Here is a 20,269-nt window from a genome sequence, read left to right as displayed (position 1 = left end):
GTGATGGCGAGCACGAGGGGGCATAGCTTTAAGTTGAGGGGTGAAAGATATAGGACAGATGTCAGAGGTAGTTTCTTTACTCAGAGAGTAGTAAGGGAATGGAATGCTTTGCCTGCAACGGTAGTAGATTCGCCAACTTAAGGTACATTTAAGTCGTCATTGGACAAGCATATGGACGTACATGGAATAGTGTAGGTGAGATGGGCTTGAGATCAGTATGACAGGTCGGCACAACGTCGAGGGCCGAAGGGCCTGTACTGTGCTGTAATGTTCTATGTTCTCTATGTTCATATTCCGCTTGGGAACACTGCAGCCCAGTGGTCTCAATGTGGACTTCACAAGCTTCAAAATCTCCCCCTCCCCCCCACTGCATCCCAAAACCAGCCCAGACTGTCCCCGCCTTCCTAACCTGTTCTTCCTCTCACTTATCTCCTCCTCCCACCTCAGGCCGCACCTCCATTTCCTACCTCCTAACCTCATCCCACCCCCTTGACCTGTCCGCCTTCCCCAGATTGACCTATCCCTTCCCTACCTCCCCACCTATACTCTCCTCTCTACCTATCTTCTCCTCTATCCATCTTCGGTCTGCCTCCCCATCTCTCCTTATTTAATTCAGAATCCCCTCTTCATTCCCCTTTTCTGATGAAGAGTCTAGGCCTGAAATGTCAGCTTTTGTGCTCCTAAGATGCTGCTTGGCCTGCTGTGTTCAAACAAGCTCCACACTTTGTTATACAGTGAAAAGTACTGTTTTTGCGTGCTAGCCAGTAAAATCATACCTTACATGAATTCATCAGGGTATTAGAGCAGAATGGAGAACATAGTGTTACAGCTACTGATAATGTCCAGGGAAAGATCACCTGTAATATATGAGAAAGCTCGTTCATGTATCTCTACACAACGGGGAAGAAGCTGTTCTTGAATCTGTCAGAATGTGTTTTGAAACTTCTGTATCTTGCCCGACAGAAGAAGCTGGATGACAGTATAAACAGCATGGGATGGGTCTCAGATTATGCTGGTTGCTTTCTGGAGGTGGTGAGAAGTGTAGACGGAGTCAGTGCAAGGAAGGCTGGTTTTCCTGATAGGGTGGGCTGTGTTTACAACTCTGAAACTCCCAGAGTAGGTCTCAGACCATGAACGGGAAGCTCACAGTCCCCTGGTTACACTGATTCTGCAGCTGCGGAGATTTTCACTGGAATTTGGTCCAGGGTTTAAAGTTGAATCTTTCCGCAGGGCAATGGGAACAGTTGCACTTGGCTGACGTTTTTATGTGGGATAATGGGCAGAGGGGTATATATTCCACAAATGGAGCGGTATGTGTATTTCTGGTCACCTCATTTTACAGAATGTATTGAATTGTCCCAGAGAAGATGCAGAGGAGATTGACGAGGTTGTTGACCAGGACTGAGGGTAAATGGAGCTATGTGGAAACACTACATTAGCTGTGAGTTCTCCTTAGAACAGAGTAGGCCAAAGGAAAATTGAATTGATATGTTCAAAATGTAGGGGTTGCTGGATAGAGCGGGGAGGAGCCACTTACCGCAGCAGTGAATCCAGTGACTGGAGAGCATAGATTTGATATGATTGGTAGAAGGATTAAATGGAAGATTAGGAAAAGTGTTTTCCCCAAGAGGATGGGTGAGGTCTGGAACTCACTGCCAGAAACAAGAGAAGCAGAAAAATTCAATTCATGTGTAATGTGTCTGAACTGGCAGAGTTATAGGCCAGTTGGTGCAAAATGGGCTTGGGCTCGGTAACCCATTTTCCCAGCTGGCGCAGACACAATGGCCCAAGTGGCCACTTTTATGTCTTGACCATATTATGGTTATGTGAAGCAAAACCAAAATGTGATAAATATTCTTCTGCTTTTCCATCATGGGCTGACAGTGATGATTTTTACAATATTGTAAGTGGATGTTTTGTGAAAAACACACTACAACACAATCTGACAGTGACACTTGATTAATCAGGATGTGGATACTATTGGCTTTTGATTGTAAGTGTTGTTCACTGTTCATATTACTTATCCTCCCATTCCCTGTATCACTTGCTGAAAATGTTAAATCTGTGTCTCGTAACCCTTTAATTGACTGCTAATGAGAACAGTGTTTCTTTATTTTATGTATCTTTAACTTGTACACCTCAAGCTTCAAACTAACTACACTCGTAACCTTCAGAGATAGTAGGAATCGCCAATGCTAGAGAATCTGAGATAACAAGGTATACAGCTGGATGAAGACAGCACGCCAAGCACCATCAGAGGAGCAGGAAAGCTGACGTTGTGGAACCTTCTTTTTTTCCTGAAGAAGGTTCCAGACCCGAAATGTCAGCTTTCCTGCTCCTCAAATGCTGCCTGGCCTGCCGTGTTCATCCAGCTCTACACCTTGTATATCTCCACTAGAAACCTTCATCCAGTTCAAAAGACAACTGTTAAAGATGACTCTGTTCCCTGTTTCTCAGCCAATTTCAGATCAATGTTGTCACTGTCCTTTTTAATTCATTTAGATATAGGTTTTGCTCACTGGGCTGTTATGAAGCTTTTATCAAATACTTCTCCTAGTCCATGTTCATCCGGTCAATTGGATTATCATCAACACTCCTTACCTCATCAAAAACTTGAGAGACAGTTCATCACAATTCTTTCCTAAATCAATCCATATTTCTTCAAGTGGCTCCTCATTTTGTCTCGTCTGACTATATCTAACATTTTTCAAAGCACCCGGCATTAACTAACTGTCCTGTCAGGGCTGAATTAACTGACAGAAGGTTTCACACAGTAAAATGAAAGGGTATAGTGATGGGGATGTAAAGACACTGAGATGTACCTGGGTGATGTGTGAATAAGACATTTAGATACTGTAAATACAAAGTAAAGACAATCAGGTTGTGATAATGTTGTCCGCTATCATACTTTCAGAAGCTGTCAGATCTTCTGGGTAGAACATAGAACAGCACAGCACAGTACAGGCCCTTCGGCCCGTGATGTTGTGCCAAACTTTTACTCTAATCCTAAAGTCTATCTAACCTCCACCCCTACCTTATACTCTCATCCATATGCCTATCTAATAACTGCTTAAATGCCTCTAATGAGGCCAACTCCACTACCCTCTCTGGCAATGCATTCCATGCCCTGACCACTCTCTGAGTAAAGAAAATGGTATTTCCAGCATTTTCTGTTTTATATAAGATTTCCAGCATTTTGTTCCTGCACTTGTTTTTAGTTCTTAGTACTAAAAGGATCAAAAGGTGTGGGGAGAAAACAGGAACAGTTGCCTCCTACAGTCTTGTATCTCCTAGCTGTGCCTTTCTTTTTGCAGTTTTGTGCAGACACTGACTGACTTTAATGTTGGGTTTTAATAATAATCCGAGAGTTTAAACGGTAATGTTTCTCCCCAAGTATTGGTTCCACAAAGGATCAGATTAGTTTCTCTCAATTTCATAACCTGTGTGAATTCTTCTGGTTTTTCTCTCACTACTTTATGTATTCTGTTTGAAAGGTAATTAGCGGAGTCATACAAAATCACATCCAGGTCTGACTGGCATTCTGTTTATTGGAATTAAATTATCAAAGAATTTTGAACATGGAAGGAAAAGGTACGTTCAAAGATGGGGAGAAATACACCTACTCTGTGTGTGAAAGCGTCTGCTAGCATTTATCTGAAATGTCTAAACATCAGTGCAGTTGCAAAGGAGAGACACTGTGGGAATGCGGGGTTTGTGGGAAGGGAATTTTTTACGCACCCCAGCTGGAAACTCACCAATGCAGTCACACTGGGGAGAAGCCATTCACCTGCTCTGATTGTGGGAAGAGATTCACACAGTCATCCGACCTTCTGACACACCAGCGAGTTCACGCTGGAGAGAGACCATTCACTTGTTCCAGCTGTGGAAAAATATTCACTCAGTCATCCAACCTGCTCACACACCAGTGGGTTCACACTGGAGAGAGACCATTCACTTGCTCTGTGTGGGGGAAGGGATTCACGTCGTCATCCATTCTCCGAATGCACCAGCAAGTTCACACTGGCGAGAGACTGTTCAGCTGCTTCCAGTGTGGGAAGAGTTTCACTCTGTCATCCTCCCTGCGGAGACACCACCGAGTGCACACTGGGGAGAAACCATTCACTTGCTCAGTGTGTGGGAAGGGCTTCAGTCAGGCATCCAACCTGGTAACACACCAGCGAGTTCACACTGGAGAGAGACCATTCAGTTGCTCTGATTGTGGGGAAAGCATTCACGCAATCATCCAACCTGCTGAGACACCAGCAAATTCACAAATAACCACAGTTGAAGAATATTTTCTCTTATTCACACCAGGAATGAACAATGGTCTTTTACAGTTAAAAATGATAATAAAATTGTGTATCTGAAGGACATGGTTCTGTAAATGATCACAACATTATTGTACGTGCACACATTCACACTGAGTAAAGACTGTACACCTGTGTTCTGAATTAACAACTAAAACTGTTGGAGAAATTTGGCAGGTCTGGAAATTTCTGAAGTCTGGAACATTCTGAAGAAGCACAGTTGGAATCAAAACATTAACTGTTTCTCTACTCTGTACCAGACCTGCAGAGATTCACCAGCATTTTGTTTTACACCTTGCAAGACCCTTGCTTATTGATACTGTAAAAATAAGGCCAGTCGAATTCTCCTGTACTCGATTGGGAATGGCTTTAACAAAGCTAAAACCCTCAGAATTTTAGTGTTACAACAATAACGTGATTTAATAGAGATTTAAGAAAAATGAAAAAGAAATTAAATCCTGGAAAACTGAAAAAATAACATGTGGATAGGTCTCACATCATTAGAAATTGATAAATTAATGGAGACAGTTTCAGGTGAGACTGCTTCAGAATGAAAAATTCCCAGGACCACCACTAACCCCTCCCTAATACACACCCTCCTAAACAAGCAATGTGTGTTATGTAGGTGATTATTTTTAAAAAAAAGTTGAAATTTTGGCAACCTCCTCCTGCCAAGTCACACTCTTGGTGAAGTACGATTTCTAGCTCAGCTTGCGTTGCTAAACTCTTTCGTCTTTACTAATATAGAGGGAAATTAAATTTGTAGGTTCATTTCCAGTCAGGAACAAATCACAATTTTGCACGAATCGCTGATTTGCAGCATATTTACAGCATTCACAGTTGTTCTTCCTCTGACTGTAAACCTTGTTTTAAATGAGATTCTATGGCATGTTGAGGAGTTTTGAGCCATGGGAGATGGTGGCTGGGACACATTTCTTACATACCACAGCATTGACCACACCAGGGCTTTGCTGTCAGTGAAGAGAGATGAGAAAGACCAAAGTGCCATTTGTCTCCCTCAGTGTGACCCTGAACTGTGTGTCCAGGCTGAAATTCTGTTGCTGCCGTATGATCCTCGCCTGAGATTGTCCTTTCTGAGCTCTAGGTGATATTAAACACTCAGGGGAGAAATACAGCAATCTAGTGTTTGAAGCAAAGCTGATTTATTTGACATTTCTTCAGAATATTAAACTCCAGTCCAATTTATGAGGTTATTAACATCATCAGAAACAAACTCCAATGGTCAGAATAAAAACGTCAGAAAATTACAGCATAGATTGAAGCCATGTGGCCCATCATGTTTATATTGGCTGAAACAGAACTATCCAGGCTGTTCCCATTCTACTGATATCAGTCCATAACCCTGTATGTTCTGCATTTCAAGCAAATCCATGTTTACTTTTTAATATGATGTGGGTTTCTGCCGCTACCTCCCGATCAGACAGTGAGTTCGAGCTCTCTACCATCTCTGGGTGAAATGATTTCTCACCTCCCCCTCTTTCTGTAAATTACTCAAAATCTAAAACCTCCAGTTACTGACCTCCCTCTAAATGAATCACTCCTTCCTATCCACTGTCTCTAGACTCCTCATTATCTTATTTCAATTAAATCTCATTTCAGTCTCCTCTGTTCCACAGAAAACAAGCCCAACTCATCTAATCTTTTCTCTGAGCTAAAATTCTCCAATCCTGGAAACATCCTCATCAATCTTCTCTGTACCGTTTCTGGTGTGATCACATCTATCCTGATTTGTGGGGACCAGAACTGAGTGTAGTACTTTAGTTGTTGTCAAATGTGTGTTCTCGTCAATCACAGGCATTGTGTCCCTGGCACCGCAGGTAGACAGGGTGATGAAGAAGCCATTTGGCAAGTTTGGTTTCTTTGGTCAGAGCACTGAGTACAGGAGTTGGGACTTTATGTTACAGCTGTGCAAGACATTGGGGAAGCTACATTTGGAATACTGCATACAGTTCTGGTCATAAGAAGGATGCTATTAAACTGGAAAGAGTGAAAAAAAGATTAACCAACATGCTACTGAGACTGGAAGCTTTGAGTGAAAAAGAGAGGCTGTATGACCTGGGACTTATTTCCTCAGATGGCTGAGAGGGTGACGGTACAGTGGTTTATAAAATCATGCAGGACGTTGACAAGGTGAATAGCCAAGGTCTTTATCCCAGCGTAGAGGAGTCCAGAACTAGAGGGTGTGGGTTTGAGGTGAGAAGGGAAGGATTTAGTAGGGTTCTGAGGAGTAACTTGTTCACAAAGAGGGTGGTGCATATATGGAACGAGGTGTCAGAGGTACTGGTAGAAGCAGGTACAATTACAACATATAAAAGACATTTGGACAAGCGTGTGGATTGGAAAGTTATAGAGGGATATGAGCCAAACACAGGCAAATGGGACTAGTTCAGTTTAGTAAACCAGGTCAACATGAATGAGTTGGGCCCAAGGGCCTCTTTCTGTGCCATCCCTCTAATTATCCTGGTTTTCCCACATGGAACTGGGTGTGCACTCTGTGGAACTGGGATAGACTACCATGTGTTTCTTTATTAACTAAACCAAAATAAATTTCAGATTAAAACAAAGAAAAATTCACCAGGTATTCATCAATCAATTTTTTCCATTATACAAAAGTCACCTTATTTAATAGGAAGTTAGCAAAAATTTTTTCTCTTAACTATTGTTATCGAAACAGCAGATTTTAATTTGCTGAAAAAAATCATAGATTTTCACTGTTACAATTGCTCGTAGCTTAGCTTTATCAATTGTACTTGATGCATTCAACACTGTAATTACATAAATAAATTGACTTCAGTTTATGATAATGAATCTAGTCTTACTTTCTAGTTGATTAGTGTGATGATCAGAATTACCCTCAGTACGCCATCTGTGCTCGAACTAGTGTTTCCTAAAGTTCCAGGTTTTATATTCTAGGCTTAACCAAATGCCTCACTGATCTCCTTCCCTGCCTGTCCAGCCACCTTCAGGAATCTGTGGACATCAGTCAAAGGTCTTGCAGTTCCTCCACACTCCTCAGGATCCAATGAATCATTGTGCATTTTCTTTGTCCTGTTGGCCCCCTGGCCTCCTAGCTTCATTATCTCTACAATGAACTCCATTGGCCACATGCCTTCTGTTTGAGTTGTCCATTGACATCATGCAGTCTGCAGCTTTATTCACCAACGGCCACAACTTCTGAGCTATCTACAATTTTTTTTCATCATGGCTTTTACATTGAAGTCGAAATCCTTGATATATACTACACAACTGTGGAGCCCCACTGGAAATGGGCAACCAGCAAGGCTCAGTCCTGGATGCAGTTAACAGAAGCAATAGTAGTAGGAGCCATTTGCTGATCTTGCAGGTGTAGTTGCTGGTGTCTCAGGAGATTGTGTGACTGCGTAAATCCTTTCCCACACACTTTGCAGATGAACGGTCCCTGCCCCGTGTGAATTTGTTGATGTTTCAGCAGATTCTGTTTACTTTTAAACCTCTTTTCGCAGTCAGAACATTGGAAAGGTCTCTCATCAGTGTGAACAAGTTGGTGTGTTGTGAGATGGGATGACTGAGTGAATCTCTTGCCACACAGGGAGCAGGAGTACGGTCTCTCCCCGCTGTGAACTCGCTGATGGATCACAAGGTCAGATAAATCAACAAATTCTTGCTTGCAGTCAGCACAGGAGAATGGCCTCTCCCCAGTGTGAACTCGATGGTGTCTCAGCAGGTGGGATAATCGAGTGAATCCTTTCCCACAGATAGAGCAGTGGAATGGCCTCTCTCCTGTGTGAGTGTACTGGTGTTTAAGAAGATGCTTCTTGCTTTTAAATTTCTTCTCACAGTCAGGACAGCCAAAAGGTCTCTCATCAGTGTGAACAAATTGATGTGTCAGAAGGTAAGATGAACTAGTGAATCCCTTCCCACACACAGAGCAGATGAATGGTTTCTCCCCAGTCAGAGCACGTTGGTGGTTCAGTAAGTCCTTTTTACTTTTAAAGCTCTTCAAACAGTCAGAACATTTAAAGGGTCTCTCATCCGTGTGAACAAGTTGGTGTGTCAGGAGATGGGATGATTGAGTGAATCCTTTCCCACACACTTTGCAGATGAATGGTCTCTCCCCAGTGTGACTGCGTTGATGTATCAATATATCCTTTCTGCTCTTAAAACTCTTCTCACAGTCAGAACATTTAAACGGTCTCTCATCAGAGTGAACCTGCTCGTGAGTCCGGAGGGTTGATAAAGCATTAAATCCCTGCCCACACACAGAGCAGGAGAATGGCTTCTCCCCAGTGTGAACGTTCTGGTGTGTGTACAGGCTGGATGACTGAGTGAATCCCTTCCCACATACCGAACAGCTGAAGGGCCTCTCCCCAGTGTGACTGCGTTGATGAGTTTCCAGCCCTGATGGGTAACGGAATCCCTTCCCACACTCCCCACATTTCCATGGTTTCTCCATGGTGTCAGTGTCCTTGAGTGCTTCCAGGTTCAACAATTGACTGAAACTGACATTCACAGACAGATCACATTTATGGTCTCTCTCCGTTGTGGATGGTGCAATTAATTTTCAGGCTGAGTAGCTGGTAATGTTGTTTCTACAGTCAGTTCACTGGAATACCATCCCTTGAGTCTGTGTGTCTCAGTACTTTTACAGTCACACTGATGTTTGAAATCTTTTCTCAGAGACAGGCATTTCTCCCTGTGCATTCAGAGGCCGAACATATTCAGATTCTGTTGAACTGAATGACTTTCAGAATTTCAAGGATGCAAATACGACCTTTGAATACCCTGCAAAAAAGAGTTCAAAATGAAACTGTGAAATAAACAAACAGGTTATTCAGTCCAATTACTCTGCTGTTTCTGTTTTCTCTTCCATTTAATTCATCTCACCTCAGTTTTCTGACATTTTTTCCAAACCCCTTCTCCCTCTCAGATTGTTCTAGTTTCCTTTCAAGCACATCTTTGCTTTTTGTCTGAACTATTTGCCGAATTCCACATTTTTAATCATTCTAAGTGAAAAAAAATTCATTTGGAAACATTCTCTACATATTGGCCGCGTCCAAAACATTGATCATTTTAAACTTTATATCAGGTCACTGCTGAGCCTTCTTCAAGGCCCCAAACTGTTCAAACTTTCCAAAGGCTGCATTATTTTTAAATTTATAAACCCGATCTGTGTCATTGCAGGATAGAGATTGGGAAGAGACAAACATTTGTCGAGGTTGCGATTTGCGGATGCTCCTTTTTTGGAAAAGGAGTTTATAAAAATCCATCTGTGACAGTCCAGCTTCCTCCCTGCAGCTCACTGCCCCTGCTCTCGGCAAACCCGACACCGGGAGCTCCTTCCCCCGGGCCTTTGCGGCCAAACGCCCTATTCCCAAAGGGAGCCGCCCCATCCAGCTGCTGGCTCCATCGCTCCTTCCGCTCGGACAGCAAATGCAGCTACTGTACTGCGCATGCTCTAGGCACTCCGCCCGCGCAGCGCCCGCCTGTGAGATAGATAGTTGACGTGCATCACCGCGAGGGATGATGGATAAAGACTCCGCCATTCTTCTAAACGAATTGTAGTTTGTGACCTGTTTCGATGTTATGGGACGGAGATTAGGGGAGGAGGTACAAATAATAAATGAAGCAATTTGTACACAAATACAAGTTTTGAATTTTTCATATCCGCCAAAAAGGAGGAGAATGTGAATTTATTGAAGATGAATATGCCACCCAAACAGCAGCAGTGAGAGTAGAATTCAACCCTGCAATCACGGCTAAACCTTAGCAGTGTCTCAGTGGATTAGATGAACTGCCTGCGTATAGAAGATAGAAATACCTTCTGACTGATGTTAATGCAATGATCATGTAAACTTCCTTGTAATCTTTCAAACTAAGTACATCCTCCCACATTTGCGAAGTATCCAGAACAAAGAACAATACAACACAGGTACAGCCCCTTTGGCCCTGCAAGCTTGCACCGACACACCTTGCTTTTCCATTCAAAAACTATCTTCACTTACGGGACCTGTATCCCTCTATTTGCTTCCTATTCATCTATTTGTCCAGGTGTTTCTTGAATGCTGCTACTGTGTCTGCTTACACCACCTCCTCTGGCAACACGTTCCAGGCACTCACCACCCTTTGTGTGAAAAACCTGCCTCACATGTCACTTTTGAACTTCCCCTTTCACACCTTGAACCTGTGTCCCCCAGTAATTGACCCCTCCACCCTGGGAAAAAAAACAGCCTCATACTTTTCACTCCATCCACGTCATTCGCAAACTTGTTTGATCTATCAGATCACCCCTCAACCTTCTACGTTCCAGTGAAAATAAACACAGCCTATCCAAAGATAACAGGATGGAGAGATGGATGAACACAGCAGGCCAAGCAGCATCAGAGGAGCAGGAAGGCTGATGTTTTGGGCCTAGATCCTTCTTCAGACCCTTCTCCAGCTTATCCAGCCTGTCTTTATACTTAAAATCCACCATACCAGGCAACATCCTGTTAAACCTTTTCTATACCCTCTCCAAAGCATCCACATCCTTCTGGTAGAGTAGTGACCAGAAGTGTATACAATATTCCATTTGTAGCCGAACTGTCAGTTCTATAAAGCTGCACTATAGCTTGCCTATCCTTATACTCAGTGCCCCTCCCAATGAAGGCAAGCATATCACAGGTCTTTTTTACTATCTTATGTACCTGTATTGCCACTTTCAGTGATCCGTGGACCTGCATAACAAAACTTCTAAGGGTTCTGCCATTCATGGTTAATTTCTACTTGTATATGACCTTCCAAAATTCATCATCTCACATTCGTCCAGATTAAACTCCGCTTGCCAATTTCTGCCCATGTCTCCAGCTGATCTATATCCTGCTGTATTCTCTGACTATCCTTCTCACTATCTGCAACTCTACCAATCTTTGTGCCATCCACAAACTTACTAATTTGACCAGATATATTTTCCTCTAAATCATTTAAGTAAATCACTACTTAAGAGGTCCCAGCACTGATCCGTGTGGAATACCACGAGTCACAACCCATCGTTCCAAACAGCATCCTTCCACCATTACCCTCTGTCTCCATCTTGGCTGCTCACCCCTCATACCATGTTTATTCCCCCTTTGTGCAGTCTGCCATGAGGAATCTTGTCATCAATTATCTTCATCACCTCCTCAAAAACTCAATCAAATTAATAAGGCATCACCTCTCCCACCATTTGCTTCGAAATGCATGCAAATCTTGTCCCCGAGAATCTTTCCTATTAATTTCCCTCGCACCAACATGAGGCTTACAGGCTGGTAATATCTGGGATTATCCCTGTTACCCTTCTCAAACAATGGGACAACATTGGCTGTTTTCCAGTACTCTAGGATCTCACCTGTGACCAAAGAGGATACAGAAATGGCTGTCAATGCTCCAGCAATTTGTTCTCTTGTCTCCCTCAAAATTATGGGATAGATCCCTGGAGAACCTGGCAACTTATCTACCTTAACACTTTTTAAGACGCACAATACCTCTTTCTTTTTAATAGCAACTTGGTTGAGAAATTCAACACTCGCTTCTCTGAGATTATCCTTCACCAATTCCATCTGATTGATGAATACCGACACAAAGTATTAGTTTAGGACCTCATTTACCTCTTCTGGCTCCACAGATAAATTCCCTCCGTTTTCCTTAAGAGGGCCAACCCTTTCTCTGGTGAGCCTTTTGCTTTTTATGCATGTATAAAGTCTTAGGATTCTACTTAACCCTTTAAAGTTTTCTAGAAGATTTGTAGCTCAGGTTGTGGATGAGATTGTAGACATGCTTGCCCAGCTGGTGGGTTTATTTGCAAATGTTTCATCACCCTTGTAGGTAACATTGGCAGTGTGCCTCCCGTGAAGCGTTGGTGGTCTGTCCTATTTGTTACTTATATGCCTCAGTTTGTTAGGGTGTTTGGAACCACTTCCATTTCTGCTTCTCAGTGGTTTGCACAAAGGGTTTAATTTAATGTATTTGTTGGAGTTCCGAAAGAATATCAGGCTTCCAGGAAGTGCCTGGCGTGTCTCTGTTTCACTTGTGCAATTATGGATGTATTGTCCCAGTCAAGTTCGTGTCTCTCATTGTCTGTGTGTAGTGAAACAAGTGAGAGTTGGTTTTGTCTCTTGGTGGCTGGTTGGTGTTGGTGGATCCATATTGTCAGTTTTCTTCTGGTTTGGCTTATGTAATGTTTCTTACAGTCCTTGATTGTATTTCGTATATTACACTGGTGGGGTGGTTGTTGCTTTGTGGGCTCCTCTGATACCTTGGAGTTTGGGTTGTTTTGTAACCATCTCTGAAATGTGCTTGATGCACAGTAGGGTGATTAGCGAGTCTGATTGTGTTGTGCTGAACCGTTGTGGCCTGTCTTGGAGGTAACAGCAGATTGTGCTTTTCAGGTATTCATTCCTTTTGAAGACTCCATATTGGCGTTCCTGTTCTGCTTTGTGTAGTTTTGGGTTGCTGCAATGTGTTGTGGCTCATTTAAAAAACATCCTGATGGTGGTTGCTAGTGTAATTGAGTATCTGGTCCGTATGTGTGCTCTTTCTATATACACTAATCTGGAGCTCTCTGTTATTTTTGCATTTTACCATTATGTCCAGGAAGGGTAGTTGTTGATTTCTTCTTCTTTTGTGAATTTTATCCCAGTGAGGATTTTGCTTACGTGTTGGTGGGTTTCTTATAGTTTTGTCCTTTTGATAATCATGAAGGTGTCATCTACATTTCGGACCCAAAGTTTGGGCTGTATATTTGGGAGCACTGTCTGTTCTAACCGTTGCATTGCTGCTTCTGCCATCAGTCCTGATATTGGGGATCCATTGATTTGTTTGCATAGGCCATCATTGAAGGTGAAGTGGATTGTGAGGCACAGATCTAGCAGTTTCGTGGTGGTGCCCTTATTGATGTTGCTGGTCGTATGACAATTATCTCTTTGATTACATCAATGCTTATGAATGCAAATAATGCTGTTATGTTGAAGGGTATCATCATCTTGTTCGCTACGCTGCTGTCCCTGATAGTGTTGAGAAATTCTTGGGATGAGTGGATGGAGTGGGTAAAATTGTCACCGAAGCATTTCAATTTCTCTTTGTTCTTTGGCAAGTGTACCTGGTAGTGAGACAATGGGTCTGTGGGGGATCCCCAGTTTGTGTACCCTAGGGAGTCCATCGAAGCAGGGTATGTTGGATGCCTCCAGCTTCATTTTTTGGTAGTTTGTCTTACTGATGTGTCCTGAGTTATGTAATTTCTTCAGGGTCATTGTGATCTGGTTCACTAACTGTGGGTCGGTGTCAGTATCTGCTAGTAATGCATTAGTGTTCTCAATGTATTGGGCTCTACTGAGGATTACTGTCATGCGTCATACTGTCCTACTGAGAAACAGGCCGGAAATGCTACCAAACACTCCAACAAACTGAGGCGTATAAACAACAAGTGCATTGATGATGTTACCTAACAAACCGTTTACAACCAGACCAAATCCAACACTGAGCAGGTCTGCCACCTCGACTTGATCCTGTTTGCTAAATATTATTCATGATCCCTTTTTAGCCTTCCTAATTCCTTGTTTAAGTTCTTTCCCATTTTTCCTTATATGCTTCAAGACCTTATGTGTGCTTCCTTTTTCTTTTTGAACGAGGTTGTAGCATCCCTGATAATCCAAGATTCTAGTAACATGCTATACCTATTCTTTATTCTTGCACAAACGTGCTGCTCCTGAACGCTTATCAACTTCTGCACCTGTCCAATGTGGATTTATCCTCAAACCGCCAACTCCAATCAACATTCTCCAGTTCCTGACTAATATTGTTGTAGTTCATCTTCCCCCAATCTAACACCTTCACCCAAGGACTGCTGTTATCCCTATCTATGAGTATCTTAAAACTGATGGTAGTATGGTCACTACTCCTGAAATGCTCCCCCACTGAAACTTCACTCACCTAGCTGGGCTCATTTCCCAAAACCAGGTCCAGTACAACCCCTTCCCTGATTGGACTGTTTACATACTGTGTCAAGAAACCCTCCTGAATGGTCCTTACAAATTCTGCCCCATCAAAGTCCCTCCCATGAAATGAGTCCATGTCAATCGAGGGGAAATTAAAATCACCCACCATAACAATCTTGCTGTTTTTACACCTTTCCAAAATCTGTCTACATATTCTGCCCTCGGAGGCCTCCTATGTCCCCATCATTGTGATTTCACCTTTCCTATTCCCAAGTTCTACCCATATTTCCTCACTGCTTGAGTCATCTGATGTATCTTCCCTCCGCACAGCCGTGAGATACTCCTTTACCAGTAATGCACTCCCCCACCCCTTTTAAATGCCTATCACACCTGAAACATCAAAATCCTGGGACATTCAGCTTCCAGTCCTGTCCCTCTTTCAGCCAAGACCCTCTAGTCGCAAAAATGTCAATATTTCAAGTACGAACCAAAGCAAGTTCATCGACCTTGCGTATTATACTTCTTGCACTGAAACACATGCATTTTAGAACACCACCCTCCTTGGTCTTCGTCGTGTTTGCCTTGATTTTTACCTCTCACTCAATTTCTGCTTCTACTACCCTACTCCTCTGGCTCCCATTCCCCTGCCACACTTGTTTAATCTCTCTTCAACCATTCTACCAAGTACCCAACCCACACCCTCAACCCACAACAATGGACATCACTCCAGGTCCTGCCCAGGTACAAACCATCCAGTTTGTCCAGGTCCAGACAAAAACAGAAGTTGCTGGAAAAGCTCAGCAGGTCTGGTAGCATCTGTGAAGAAAAAAAAAACAGAGTTAACTGAGTTCTGAGAAACGGTCATCGGACCCGAAACGTTAACTCTGATTTTCTTCTTCACAGATGCTGCCAGACTTGCTGAGCTTTTCCAGCAACTTCTGTTTTTGTTCCTGATTTACAGCATTCACAGTTCTTTTGGTTTTTGTCCAGGTCCCAACTCCTTCATCTGAACGGAATGATTGCAGGGTACAGATACTGGAAGTCTGAAATAGGGGTTGTATTGAAGACGTTCAGCAGGTCTGTAGAAGTTCTAGCGATGTCATACAGGACTTGATATCTTAACTGTTTCTCTCTACACAGATGCTGCCAGGCTTTCTGAGTTTCTCCAGCATTCTGTGTTTCATTCTGAGGAAACACCCACCACCAAACATAGAAACAGCATTCCATGATTTCATACCATTCATTTGCCCAAATATAGAACAATTTCCCCTTATTATGGGCTGGATTTTTTTTTGGTCTGATTTGCTAATGTATCATATCCAACCTGTGTCATTTGGACAAAATGCTCATGACTTGAACCCCTTTCTTAGGTAATCTGTGTCTCTCAGACCCATACCTTATATTTACCTCACAGAGGAACCAAAGATCTGAGAGCTGAAATAATCTGGAGTAATAATGGGGTGTTAGTCATGGCTCAGTGGTTGCATTCTCAACTGAGTCAGGAGGTTGCCAGTTCAGATGATGCGTAAGAACTAGATTGCTATTCTGATGCAGTATTAAGGGCGCTCTGCACTCTCACTTTGGATGCAACATTTAACTATGCCCCATCTTCCCTCTCAATTAGGAGTATGAGTTCCCATTACACTATTCTGAAGAGCAAGCAAGTTCGCCCTGGTGAGTTACTCAATGTTCGTCCCTCAACAAACACAACTGAACATAATACCTCATCAGAATAACAGTTCTCTTTGTAGGATGTTGCAATTTGATTGAGGCATTTTCTAAATGAAAACAATCACTGTACTTCAGAAGAACCTCACTGGCTATAAAGTACTATTGCGCATTTTGAAGTATGAAAGATAACATAAAAAATGCAAATCTTCCACTAAAACAATCAGTAACAGGATACCAATCAGCTTCCCTTTATTTTTGGAGAAATCAAAGATTCCAACACCGCATTCAATGTAAAACTAATTTATTTAATCTATACCCATAATATTAAATACCAACCTAGCTTCAGAGGTTATTAACATCAACTGAAAGAAGCTGCAACTATCAGAGTGAACCTGGTTCACTCCTGGGTGTGATTACCAGCTGTAACAACAGCAGAATCCAACACCTGGAGTGATTTGTGAACTCGCTGATGCCTCAATAAGGGGGATGAATGAGTGAATCCCTTTCCACAATGGGAGCAGATGAATGGTTTCTCTCCAGTGTGAACTCATTGGTGTGTAACAAGGATGGAAAACTGAGTGAATGTCTTTCCACATTCAGAGTAGGTGAAAGGTTTCTCCCCAGTGTGAACTCTCTGATGTATTGTCAGGTTGGACAACTAGGTGAATCCTTTCCCACACTCGAAGCAGGCGAATGGACTCTCTCCCCATCATGAACTCGTGGTGCGTTAGCAGATTCTCTTTGCATTTAAAGCTTTTCTCACAGTTGGAACATTTAAAAGGCCTTTTGCCAGAGTGAACGAATTGGTGTGAAGTATGGTTGAATGGTTGAGTGAATCCCTTCCCACACCTGAAGCAGGTGAACTGCTTCTGCCCAGTGTGACTACATTGATGGATTTCCAACTGGGATGGGGGCCTGAATCCCTTCCTAAACTCCTCACATTTCCATGGTTTTGCAGTGGTGCCAATGTCCTCGTGTCTCTCCAGGCTGGATGATTTGTCAGGAGTCACGTTTGCATTCAGAGTACATGAATAGTTCTCTCCCTGTTGTGAGTGGTGCAGTGTATTTTTAGGCTGTCCGGACAGACAGTGTACTGGAACACTCGCTGCAGCATACGCGCATGTCTCAGTGTCTGTTCAATTACATTTTAAATAATCATTTTCAACAGACAGAATGTTTCTCCCTCTGAAGTCAAAGGCTCATGATTTTGAGGTCCAGCAGAAGACTTATTGTCAAATTTTGATGTGATGTTTGTTGCAATCTGAACAATATCTCAATCCAATCGCTGCAAAAAGAAACGGCAGCATCAAGATCACAAGCAGCACGGCTCAGAAATTAACAATTTGAGCTTTTGGTGGAACATTCTTCTCTCTCATTTCCCCAAATATGACAGCAAATCAAACTAAAAGAAGCTAAAATCAGTCTAAAGATCCGCAGAAAGCTCCCTCTTCAAGGTTTCCCATGTCCAGATACGATCAGGGATAGGCAATGACGACCTCCACCTCCAGGCGCACACATTATAATCCATAATTTTCTGTTTGAACCAGGACTAAAAGTGGATCCAGATGACAAGCTTCTGACTGGCCCAACTTCCTTCCTCCACACTTTATTGCCTCCTGGACTCAGTACAGAATTCAACAATTTCAGAGCTTCAACACAGTCCCCCTTTTCGTTTCCTTTCCTTTGCTAGTTTCATTTTGTTTCTTTCAGTTGGCAGCACATGTGCTCCTGGCAAATCTTTTGTTTCTTTTCGAGGGACTAATATTTCTGTCACTCAATTGTTCCTGTCTTCCACCCGATACCAGGCCTTCCTTTTGTTGTGGTTCCATCTACTCCTTGCACAAGGCCCATTCAATGTTGACATTCCCCGGATCTAACTAAAGCTCACAGGCCTCAAACTTTGACTCTGTTTTTCTCTCTCTATGCACAGAAGCTGCCAAATGTACTGAGTGCTTTCCAGCATTTTGTGGTTTTGAAGATATAGATTTACGAACAATTAACTCAGGGTCAACATTTGCACTTGATAACAAGCTGTGTATCTAAACTTAGGAAGAATGTAACAGGACACAAGACAACATTACAAAACTCGCATTTTGGGCAATTTAATAACAAATAACTCAAAACAGGGAATAGGCCAGAGTGCACTTTGATGGGAGGAGTGTAAACATCACCTGGTCCTTGGAGAAAAAGGAAGTGAATGGAAAAGCAGAAACAAACCTGAACTGTGCTATGACAATCTGACTTTGTAAACTCCTCGACTTCAAACTGTTTTTTCAGACCAGAATACCAAATGTATGCTTTGTTTATCTATTCCTAGGATGTGGACATTGTTGGCTAGGCCAGCATTTTCTGCCCATCCCTGGTAGCCCAGAGGGGCAGTTAAAAGTCAACCACATTATCGTGGGTCTGAAGTCACATGCAGGCTAGACTAGGCAAGGGCAGAGGATTTCCTTCCCTAAGAGACATTCATGAACCTGATGGTTTATTAAACAAATTTGATTTTCACAAATTCAAGCTTCACTGCCTGCAGAGGTGGGATTGAACCCATGTCCCCAAAAGACATTCTGGCCTATTCCCTGTTTTGAGCTATTTGTTACTAAATTGTCCAAACTGCGTATTTTGTAATGTTGTCTTGTGTAACGTTACATTCTTCTTAGGTTTGGATACACAGTTTGTTATCAAGTGCAAATTTTAATACTGAGTTAGTTGTTCTTGAATCCAAATCTTCAAAACCACAAAATATTGGTTCTGGACAACAAACCCCGTGACATTATCACTAAGCCACAACCTCCACGACGACCTGGTTATGGAGCAGTAAATTTTATTTTTCAGGTTGACAGAGTGAGAGATCCAGGAGACTTTCAAAGAGAATAAGCCACAGGATTTAAGATTCAAACAAACAGCAACAGACTTTACAGTTGGAGGTAAACTTAAGATAGAGGACTGACGGAAGCTAAAATCGCTAAACAAAAATTAAAATCCTCTTAGAAGTAACACATGATTTCGTGACAGTAAAAACTTGATTTAATTTCAATTTAACACTTGAGGTTATGTATTAAGGCCACAATGTACTAATGATAAAAGATAAGGCTGCCAGTAACCAAAGCAATACAATTGGTTACTAGTCAGGAAAACAGATAAAATGTCACTGCACTCAAAGTTCAATTTGACATATATTTCAAAGATAACAATATTCGTTAGTTCCATTATAAAAGACTAAATTTAAACTCTCACAGGTTACTGTTAAAATATATTTCTATAAAGTGTTTTGTATCAAATATTAATCTAGAACCTCCTTCTGAACTTTGAAGTTAGAAGTCAAGAGTTAGAATTTGCAAACAATGCCACAAATAATAAAATTCAGTAAACATAATCATCATCTTCGGCAATAAATTAAATGAAGATGTGTTCCAACACAGACTAAGGGAAGGATAACAACTTATTGTTCTATTATCAGGGATGATTGTGCCCAAATTTAAGACCAATTAACCACAATTAAAGAGATTGCGTACCAAGCTGTGACAATATCCCACTAGAACATGCAGAGGGAAGATCTTGAACTTTTGTGGAAGGGTAAAATTTTCTGCTGCTTCCCTCCCTTCCCTTCAGCACTGGCCAAACTTCCCCAAATGTTTCCACTTGCCCACGCCAACAGTTTCCGTCCCACCTCCCCCCACTCCTCGTCAGGTCCCACCCTGTCCATAAGCCCCGCCTCTTGCTCCACTGACATTGTTGTCATAAAACTGCTGATTACCAACCTTGTGCATTGATGACACAAACAGCTCTGTCTCTTCAGGTGCTGTCACTCTTCGCTTTAAAATCTGCCATCACCACCAGAAGGCAACTGTGACACCCTCTAACTGCAGGGTCCATCTCGAACTGTAACTCATTGCCAAACAGGTCTACATGGAATCTTTGACATGCCGACGCAAATTCTGGGGTTTCTTTCTCCAACTGAGAATCTCTCTTCTCTAATTCTGCTTTAAGAGGCAATCACTCTGGCCCTCAGCTTGCATTTACACCAACACTGCTCTTAATCTGGTTGGTCAAGCATCAGCTAGCACTTTGACTGCACTGACTTGCATTTGGGTGATTGTGACTCTAGGATACCGAGTCAAACAGCACGGAAATAGACCCTTCAGTCCAATTTGTCCACACTGATCAGTAATCTGGTGCCATTTGCCAGCATTTGGCCAATATCCCACTCAACCCTTCCTTTTCATATACCCATTCAGATGCCTTTTAAAAGTTATAATTGTACCAGCCTCTACCACTTCCTCTGGCAGCTCATTCCATCCACACACTAGCCTCTGTGTGAAAATGTTGCTCCTTGCATCCCTTTTA

General features: G+C 42.4%; 1 protein-coding gene and 1 pseudogene across 4 annotated transcripts in view; one reads left to right on the top strand and one right to left on the bottom strand.

Moving 5' to 3' along the window:
- Nucleotides 1–2,356: 2,356 nt before the first annotated feature.
- Nucleotides 2,357–4,366, top strand: LOC125449115 (gastrula zinc finger protein XlCGF49.1-like; annotated as a pseudogene).
- The window catches only part of LOC132206790 (gastrula zinc finger protein XlCGF26.1-like), a 55,496-nt gene continuing 38,771 nt past the window's right edge, over nucleotides 3,545–20,269 (bottom strand). For 2 of the 4 annotated variants that reach the window (XM_059641808.1, XM_059641806.1), the window contains exon 3: nucleotides 3,545–9,089. In XM_059641808.1, coding sequence (XP_059497791.1) covers nucleotides 7,612–8,760 — 1,149 coding nt within the window. In that variant the 5' untranslated portion in view covers nucleotides 8,761–9,089 and the 3' untranslated portion in view covers nucleotides 3,545–7,611. Of the gene's footprint in view, nucleotides 9,090–9,191; nucleotides 9,746–20,269 lie in introns of those variants that run through there. The other 2 variants (XM_059641807.1, XM_059641809.1) reach the window with 2 other exon arrangements.

Source organism: Stegostoma tigrinum, chromosome 43, assembly GCF_030684315.1.
Source record: "Stegostoma tigrinum isolate sSteTig4 chromosome 43, sSteTig4.hap1, whole genome shotgun sequence".
In the NCBI taxonomy this organism is placed as follows: Eukaryota; Metazoa; Chordata; class Chondrichthyes; order Orectolobiformes; family Stegostomatidae; genus Stegostoma; species Stegostoma tigrinum.
The sequence above is the reverse complement of the archived record's forward strand: the minus strand, read 5'-3'. Positions and strand labels throughout refer to the sequence as shown.